The sequence below is a fragment of the Lagenorhynchus albirostris genome, chromosome 14 (genome assembly GCF_949774975.1).
Source record: "Lagenorhynchus albirostris chromosome 14, mLagAlb1.1, whole genome shotgun sequence".
In the NCBI taxonomy this organism is placed as follows: domain Eukaryota; kingdom Metazoa; phylum Chordata; class Mammalia; order Artiodactyla; family Delphinidae; genus Lagenorhynchus; species Lagenorhynchus albirostris.
Window position 1 is genome coordinate 15600681 of NC_083108.1, and position 9507 is coordinate 15610187.

The 9507-nt window shown below is 45.4% G+C and overlaps 1 protein-coding gene across 6 annotated transcripts in view; it reads right to left on the bottom strand.

Annotated features, from left to right (window-relative positions):
* SEC11C (SEC11 homolog C, signal peptidase complex subunit) overlaps window positions 1-6330 on the bottom strand; it is a 33784-nt gene extending 27454 nt beyond the window's left edge. For 3 of the 6 annotated variants that reach the window (XR_009534654.1, XR_009534652.1, XR_009534653.1), the window contains exon 1: window positions 2382-2573. Coding sequence is in view for 3 of the 6 variants with exons in the window: in XM_060120698.1 (XP_059976681.1) it covers window positions 2382-2468 (87 nt within the window). In the remaining 3 variants the exon portion in view is untranslated. Of the gene's footprint in view, window positions 1-2381; window positions 2574-3560; window positions 3621-6309 lie in introns of those variants that run through there. The other 3 variants (XM_060120697.1, XM_060120698.1, XM_060120696.1) reach the window with 3 other exon arrangements.
* Window positions 6331-9507: the final 3177 nt, after the last annotated feature.

Genomic DNA, 9507 nt, shown 5'->3' on the forward strand with positions numbered 1-9507 from the left:
TGGCTTAAGTGTCAATAGCAAATTATCAAATTAAATTAAATTCCCAGGAGAGCAAAAAAGGAAACTGGAGTGCTAAACGGACATTGTTCAAGTGTTGGGCTATATATAATATGTTAAACGGTTGCTTAAAGTAAAATCAGCCTTGCTAGCCACATCAGCCTGAAGCAGAAGTTGTTCACTGGCATTCACGTTCAAAAACTTCGCCACCTGCTCTGCTTGACCTAAAGGATTTAGTAAAGAACTGTTGGTCCATTATGAACTGCAGCTCTGATTAGGAAAGCCCCAAGGCATGGTTTTCTATAGAGACTGCCATCTTTATACACGTTTTCAAACCATCGGGCTCCACCCTGATAAAAGAAAATTATACAATATTGCCACTTATCTAATAAAGACCACGTACTGAGAATATATTTTCCAGTATGATTTTCTATGCTTGAAAAATTCATTGAGAGGAAATAAAATCAATTCCTAAAAAAAAAACTTCTCTGAGCAAGACATTTATTTGCTCAAGAGACAGCCAATTATATAGAAACCTAACAATCAAGCTAACTGCAAAACCACACATCACCCTTCCAGCACCCTATCTTTAAGGGACCTAGTATCTAAGTCTAGGACTGAAATCCTGGAATCTAGAAAATGTAATTTTGATGGAACTACTGACAAGCTGATTGGAAATATACACCCCACATTTCACTGGTGCCTTTTCTTATTGTTCATCTTTGCCTACCAACTCTGTATGCTTGGCACTTAATCATCCCAGCAGAGTTTAGAAGCAAGCTCACAGTCTTTGTCAAGCAAAGATGAAATAGCCAATGTCTACGGGTTTTAAACAAACGTTTCAGACCAGATATTGTGGCTGACAGAGCAGCAGAAATGCCAGTGGCTGTTTTTCTTCCTCTCTTTCTCACTGCAGAAACAAAGAGTCCTTGTTTTTGCATGTGGCTCTTTCCTTAATTAACTGTAAGCAAGGGCAGCAGAAAAAGGAGGTCCCTCTTCCAAGACTGATGGAGCGAGCATGCCTGACAAGGTGTCACAGGATGCTATTGTGGAGGGAATAAGAAAAAAGCAAAAGGACAAAGCTTAAAAAAAAAAACAAAAAGGACAAGGAGGCAGCAGATTTGAGCTTCTGAATTTTAATTAGAAGACTAGCAAAATACAGACAATGCAACCAGCTACTAACGGGCCTTATCACTGAGAGTGGGAATATACAGAGCTTTCAAAAGGCAAACTGGCTTAGCGATTGACAGATTCACCAGAAGGCGTTCACTGATAGTCTGCAGTCGGTAATCGGTACCAATTTTAGAGACATTTTTAAAACCTACCCAATTAAGTCTAGATTTTTTTAAGTAAAGCTCTACTTCCTGGAGGATTTTCTTGTAAACCACATCAACGTTCAGGGCATTAGCTGTTGGTTTTTCCAGCTAGTGATGATCTCTGCCACAACTCATCTTAATCACAGAAATTCCCAGAAGCTCAACTGACATGCACACCTAGAAGCAACCAGGTTCTCAACACAGTTCATGAGATTCAAGTCACCAAATTCCCCCACGCTACTGCACTAGTCTGAAATTCTACTCGGAAAAAAGAAAGAGAGAGGGGGACGGGGTCGGGCTAAGGAGAGGCATAAAGGAATTCTTCCGAGGCCCTCTCCCAGAGGGGTGAGAAATCAACTCCAGCCGCCCAAAGACCCCACGCTAGCTGCCTCCGATATTCAAGGTGCTGCCAGACCACGGAATCCAAGAATGAAGTTAGAGAATACATCTGGAATCCCTTTTGGAACACTGATTCAGTCCACAATGATGGAGCACCACCAGTGAGCTCTCCCGCACGAGGAGTTTTATTTAGTCCCAACGCCTGGCCGGGAAAACACTCCCCGGGATGGGAAGAAACCGCGTCGGGAAGCATTACTGGACAGCTCCCATCGCTAGGAAGTTCTCCCCTTTTGCCTGCTTTTCTGCCACTTCCATCCGCGGGCAGCCTCCTTCAGGACCTCAGGCCTCAGAACCCCCCCCCCCGAGAAATCTGTTCCCTTTTCCACGGGATGGCCCTTCAAATACGTGCAGAAGGCTGTCACTCGCGGTAGAGTCATCTCTCCCCGCTTTCTCAACCACACGACCTCCAAAGGACGGGGTTCCTATTCTCTTCCCTTTCCGGGCCACGCTCCCAATTGCGCTTTTGTCAGTGCAAGAAAGTGCCCACACGTGGGTCTGTGCGGATTTGAACCCAAGGCCTCCGAGAGCCCAGGGCGGGAGCCTCGGGTCGCCACCGGCCCCAGTCGCGGGGCGCTGTCCTTGCGGGAACCCCATCCGGGGAGCTCCGACTCCCCGCTGTCTCAGCCAGTCGCGGCTTCCGGACGCGCCCCCCACGCGGGACTCCGTTACCTGGCGCTTGTTCATCTTCCTCAGATCCCCAAAGATGTCCAAGCCGGACGCAGGGAGATGCGACCCCACGGCGCCCGCGCGTACCATGCCGGGCTCTCTGGGGGCCGAAGCGGCCCGCGGGCTCCGGGTGTCACAGACAGCTGCGGAGCACCGGCCAGGCCCCCGCCCAACGGCCTTGCCGGCCACGTGACCTGAGACTCGCTCGGGCGTCTGGGAATCGTAGTCCTGCGAGTCTTAGCCACCAGTGTACCTGGAAGGAACCAGGAGGAAGAAAACTACCACTCCCAGAATTCCGCGCGCCGAGAGCCTCGTCCAGTGAAGACCCAGGGCTCCCAGAGACTGGGGCGACCGGGCTCGGGAGCCTCGTCTGACCCTTGCGAGGGAACCTCGGGGAGCTGGTGATGCTGCATATGGCTCGGCCAGCTCGGGGAAGTGACTCTCAAGAGCAACCGAATTCCCCAAGACTCTGGTCAGGCGCCAGGAGGACACCTAAAGCCCTCGGTATTCACCTAGCCGTGTATCTAGGCCATTGGATGACTGCGACTAGGGAAGGCGGGGCTTCTGCACTGGGGCAGGCTGTGCGGACTAGGGGAGGAGTCTAAACATGGGCTTGGCGGGTGGGCGGGGCCTGGAAGAGGCGGGAATTTTGAAGCCTCCGAGTTCCGCGCTCTGCAAGAGTAACAGGATTTGAAAGCAAGAAAACAAGAGAATACAATGATGTATCCTCTGATCATAGCTGTGTCGCAACGGATGTTAATTTAATGAAAAAATAGCCAATTAATTTTATGCACGAGGAAACAGAAGCCCAGAAAGGTTAAATGACATGGTCAAGGTAAAGTGGCAGAGTCTGGAATAGAACTCAAATTTTTAAATTTCCAAATACTGGATTATGGTAATCCTGATCCTAGATTATATTTAGTTTATTCACTCACTCATTTATGCATTATTTATTTCATTCATTTATTCGCAAATTTTTTGGAGCATCTACTATGCACCTGGCCCTATTCTAGACACAAGAAACAATGAACATCTAGCAGCGGGAAACATAATAAATAAGTGAGTTATACAGTACCTAAGGAGCGGTGGTGCTATGGAAGTAGGAAAAGCAGATAAGAGAGAGGAGAAGCTCTGCGGGAAGGGAGCAGGTGGCAATTTAAAATAACCCACAAGTTGACTTACCAGGAAGCTACTGAAACGTACACTTCGGGACACTTCACTTGCAGAGGCCCCTTCCGAAGCCTTGAAGAAAAATGGTCATATGGTTTTGTAAAAAGCAAGATATTTGGGACTTCCCCGGTGGTCCAGTGGTTAAGACTCCACGCTCCTAGTGCAGGGGGCCCGGGTTTGATCCCTGATCTGGGAACTAGGTCCCACATGCTGCAACTAAAGGTCCTGCACACGGCAACGAAGATCCCATGTGCCACAACCAAGACCCGGTGCAGCCAAATAAATAAATATTTTTTAAAATATTAAAAAAGCAAGGTATTTGAATCGCTATTGGTTGATTCCCATTTCTTTGCATTCCAACTTCCCCTCCATCATACTTCCCTTCATGCTGGAGGGACAAGGAACATTTTGAGGATCCAGCTAAGGAGAGGTTGAGTTGGAGATATATTTAGTTTGGACTTAGTAGATATATTTCTGTGGTTCATGGCTATTTCCTGTCATCCTTTTGTAGGAATGGCTTCTAGGAATACTACCACCCGCTGTACCAATTCACCTGACATCGTGGCAGGAAGTTGCACTAGAGGTGGTATCCTGGTATGAGGGTCTCCTACAGCACCTGGCCTTGGAAGTATGTGGATAATAGAAAAGAAACAAGGTTTGAGAGGTATGGAGCCAGAAGCTAATCTGCATAAAAATTTTCCAAACATCAGATGTATAGTATACAATTGTCATCAGTCAATCAGGAAGATAGGGTGATCATTAAAACCAGCACTAACAGCTGCTGGAACCAAGATGGTAGAAATGAAAGTATTTAGATGTGTTCAGATTCTGGATATATTTTGAAGGTAGAGTCCTCAGGATTTTTTGAAAGAATAGATACAGAGTATGAGAGAAGAAAAGAAGTTAAGGCTGACTCCAGGGTTTTTAGCCTGAGGAACTGGAAGGATAGAGTTGCCCTCAACTGAGGCAAGGAAAGCTATAAGCAGAGCAGGTTTGCGGGAGAAGGGTGAGAATTCACATTCGCTGTGACCAACAAACGTGGCGCCCAGGTTTTACCCATCCAATATCCTTAGGGCACATCCTTCAGACTTTGCCTCCATGCTCCTGCATATGTTGAGCACTGGGTAAGGAGCAAAGCAGAACGACATTGAGTGGAAATCCCCAGGTACCTTCCAATCTTGGACTAGTTGATTAACTTCCATGAACCCTTTTCCTTATCCATAAACTAAAAACTACATTGGTTACAGTCACTTTGGAAGACAGTTTGTTAATTTCTTACATAGTCTTAACTATAAGATCCAGCAATCATGCTCCTTGGTATTTACCCAAAAGAGTTGAAAACCTGTGTCCACACAAAACCTGCCCATGAATGTTGATAGCAGCTTTACTCATAATTGTCAAAGAAGCAACCAAGATATCCTTCAGTGGTCAAATGGATAAACAAACTGTGATACATCCAGACAGTGGAATATTATTCAATGCTAAAAAGAGATGAGCTATCAAGACATGAAAAGATATGAAGGAAACTTAAATGCATTCTACTAAGTGAAAGAAGCCAATTTGAAAAGGCTACCTATGATATGATTCCCACTATATGACATTCTGGAAAAGTCAAAACTATGGAGACAGGAAAAAGATCGATGGTTGCCAGGGGTTAGTGGGGACAATGAATAGGCAGAGCACAGAGGGCAGTGAAACTACTTTGTCTGATGCTATACTGATGTATAATGGACACATGCCATTATACATTTGTTCCAGTGGCATGTGAGACACCCAGCGATCCTCAGCCTCCAACAAGTCTCCTCAGCGCCACAAAGGATGGTTCCCTAGCAAGTGTAAGTAGCACTCCAGGGTGTAGCTTCCCAGGGAGTCTCCTCAGTACCAGCTTCCTCCTTCCCAGCCCCAGTCTGTCACACCTCAGAGAACTTCTCCACGATCAGGTGGCATATATCTTAACTCTTTGCCTAGGACCTACGGCTATATACAGGAGTGACTGCACACTGAGGAAGAGGAAATACCCAGGTCTTTGGGAGATCACTCTACATTGTCTCTGAATTGACTTTATATTCCTAGAGACCTAAAATGTGACTGTGCCCACAAGTCAAAGTAGGAGCTTATAGTGATCAGGTGATAGACTAAGTCTTAGCTCAAATTTGACTCACAGTGGAACTTGTTGGTGTATGGACTCACCTGTGGTCCATTTCCTCAGTTCTTGGATGTGTATTTGGAAAAGATATACTTCCCCAATCTAAGAATCCCCACGTTCTCTCTCTGATCCAGTAAGGGCCATTATCGTAGGAAGAGCTAAGTAAAAGCCAAAAGATTGTCCCTTCCCTACCAAGATACTAAACCAGAAGCAAAATCCCATCCCTGGGGGAGTTACAGTGATCCAGGCCACCATTAAAGGATTAAAAGATGCAGGGATGGTGATATCCATCACATCTCCATTAACTCACATGTTCAGCCTGTGCAGAAGTTGCATACAGAACAAGAAAAAAGTTTAAAAATAAAAAAGAAAAAAGAAAAGAAAAGAAAAAAAAAGAAGTTGCATGGATCTTGGAGAATGGCTATGGACTACTGTAAACTTAATCAGGTGGTGACTCCAATTGTAGCCGCTATCCCACACTTTTTCCATGAGCAAATCAACACAGCCCCTGGCACTTGGTATGCAGCTATTGTCCTAAATAAGTCTTTTTTCCATGCCAATTTGTAAGGACCACCATATGCAATTTGCTTTTACCTGGCAAGGCCATCAGTATACCTTCATAGTCTTGCCTTGGAATTATGTCAACTTTCCTGCTCTCTGCCATAATGTTGTTTCCAGAGATCTTGACACTCTTGACACACCATGACACTCTGAAAAACATCACATTGTTCCATTACATTGATCAAATTACACTGGCTGGAGCTGATGAACATGTGGTATAAGTACCTTTTTTTTTTGGCTGCACCATGCAGGTTGTGGGATCTCAGTTCCCCCACCAGGGATTGAACCCAGGCCCCAGGCCATGGTAGTGAAAGCTCAGAATCCTAACCACAGGACCACCAGGGAACTCCAAGGAAGTAGTAAGTACTTTTGGTACCTTGCATGTTGCCTCACTCCCTAGAGGGAATGAGAAAAAAAATGTTCACTTTTGCCATCTTAGTGAAGTTTCTGGAAGTTCAATAGTCTGGATCGTGTTGAGATATCCCTTTCAAGGTGAAAGACCAGTTGCTGCACATCTAAACAATTACCATGAATAAAGAGAACAACACTGGGGGGTATTTTTAGAATTTGGAGTCAACGCAGACCCCTTTGAGTGTGTTATGTTGCCCCACCTACAAAGTGACCATAAGGCTGCCAGTTTTAAGAGGGAACCATGACAAGAGAAGATTTTGCAGCAAATTCAGCTCCAGTGTAAGCTGCTCTACCACTTAGATTGTATGAGCCAACAGATACAATAATAAAGGGTTATAACACAACATCAAAGTGTTGTGGCAAATAAGAATGCTCTTTGAAAACTCCAGAACGCACCAAAAGAGCATCACAGAGCAGACTTCTAGGATTTTGGAGTTAATGTATGCCCTCCTCTGTAGACACCTATTCTTCTTATTATTATTATTTTGGCAATGACCCCCGGCTTGTGTGTTCCCCAACCAGGGACTGAGGCCCAGCCACGTCAGTGAAAGCGTCAAGTCCTAACCACTGGACAGTCAGGGAACTCCCATAGATACCTACTCTCCTCTTGAGAAACAACTTCTGCATTGGTCCCCCGAAGATCCTGAAAGCCCAACTGGGGTACATCAGTCGACGATGCAGCCCGAATTTTCCATCATGTCCTAGGTATTTTATGACCCACCCGAACTACAAGGATAGGTAGGTGCAGCAGCAATAGATTCTCAAGTGGGAATGGAAACTAACAAGATGGGAGAAGTTTCCTGCCCTGAGGTTGAAGTGTAGTCTTCCAACCCCAGTCTCTTCTCCCTTGTTCATTTGTTTTTAATTTATGCTGCAGTGAGTGTATATGTATAGGTGTGTGTCTTGCTAGTTCTATAAGATAAAATGCCTAGAAACTGAATTACTGAGCCAAAAAGTATGAACATCTAAAATTTTGAATTCGTTCCAGAAAGGCTGATTTCTAATTCCATACAATAGAGATTTTAGACAGTCGTGGGCTGTCAAGTTTGGAAGAGACCATAGAAATCACACACTTGAAAGCCTTTTGCCTTTTCGATGGCGAGCATAAGGCTCAGAGAGAGAGATGACTTTTCAGTGTCACACTATTAGCTAAGCTTGGAGGGGGCAAAACACTTAGATTGTTGTACTGGGCTTTAAGGAATTATATTTAACATGATGGTCAGATATTGAAATCTTGTCAACCCAAGGTAAAGTGGAGCCCTGAGGCAATTCTTGGTGTGACACTCTACAGTCACAGAACAGTCCTACGTTTCAAACAAAACACTCTGTGTGCTTCAGCCATGGGTGGTTTTGCAGCCTCAATCACCCAGCTATTGACCAACTGCTCCATTTAGAATCACAACCTCTAATACTTCAAAGGGATTCAGAATCCATCTGGGTCAAATTTCAACCCACAGGGGGCATCCCCTCCAAAAGACTGGACAACCATCAAGCCTCTATTGAAACATTATTGAACAGCTCCTAAATTCTCTAGGTCTGACAAATCCAAACAGGTACTCCGGGTGGTGCAGCCTGTCCTCTGCTCTTTTCTGCCCTTTGAAACCCCCCAGGACTGCATGAGCAGACATAGTTCCAGGTGGGAGTTTCAACTTTCAGTTCGTAAGTTCAAGTTGCCACCTACAGACCAATGGTGTTGGAAACCAGCGTCAGCCCTGCACCACGAACACTGAGGAATCTCGGCTCTACTTGTGCTTCACGGAGAGAAATGGGACTCAAATGGAAGACAAACAGGAAGACATCTGACAGATGACTTGGAATCTTGTCAACCCCGGCAGGAACACTGGAGCCTGGCTGGGTAGGAATGAGTCTCATCATCTCAGATCTGAGTCAGCTGCACCTGGTTCATGGTACCAGACACCAGCTTTCTGAGCTGCACTCTGCCTTCACTGCATTCTGCATCTGTGGAAGGATATGGCTCAGAAGGACTGCACTGTTACCCAGGGATGTCATCATCAGAAGGTGGAAATTTGGGCTGCCTCTCCCCCCTCCTCAATCTCTCTCCCCCTCGGATGCATAAGCGCTCCTGTCAAAATACACCACTTCTCAAACTGCCACCCTCTTGTATCCCAGCTGAGTCTTCTGAACGCCTCCCTGTGATTTAAGGTTGTTACAACCAGCCTTGAGGAATTGTATGCTAAGAAATGTGTCAGGAGTAGGAAGGAGAGAGGGTGGGGAGGGGGAGGGAGAGAGAGAGAGAGAGCAAGAGGGAGAGAAAGAGGGAGGGAGGGAGGGAGGAAGATGACATTCATTAGCCAAAAATGCTCATTTTGATTTATGTCCCCTGTTACTTGACCATCATGAGACCGTGAAATTTGGCTTCTAAGCTTAACTGTATGTTCTATTTTTTAAAAAAAAGCTAGAGAGATGTTTTCTTACATTTGCTACATCTGTGAGGCTGATACGTTCTGCAAGAGTTTGATAGACACAGGAAGCAACCCTCTGTGATGCTGGGTACCCTGGAATAAGACTCAGGAGTTCTGGGCTGTCCTCCTGGCTGTGCCCACACATAGCAGTGTCACCATGAATCACCCATCTTTCTCCTTGGGACACAGTTTCCTCATCTATAGAAACAAAGTTGTGACCTCCAATGTTCTATGGCAAGTGTTAAGTCTCACAGTCATGGCTGCCGGGGAATAAAAATCTATATTCCTATAACTTAGAGAAGTTATAGTAAAGCCCCTTTCTTCCTGGTTTGCAGAAACTTAATGTAGTCACTTTGAGTTTTAAAACTAGGTCACTTTGAGATTTTTGAAACATTCTCTCCTACCCACTTCATTGCTT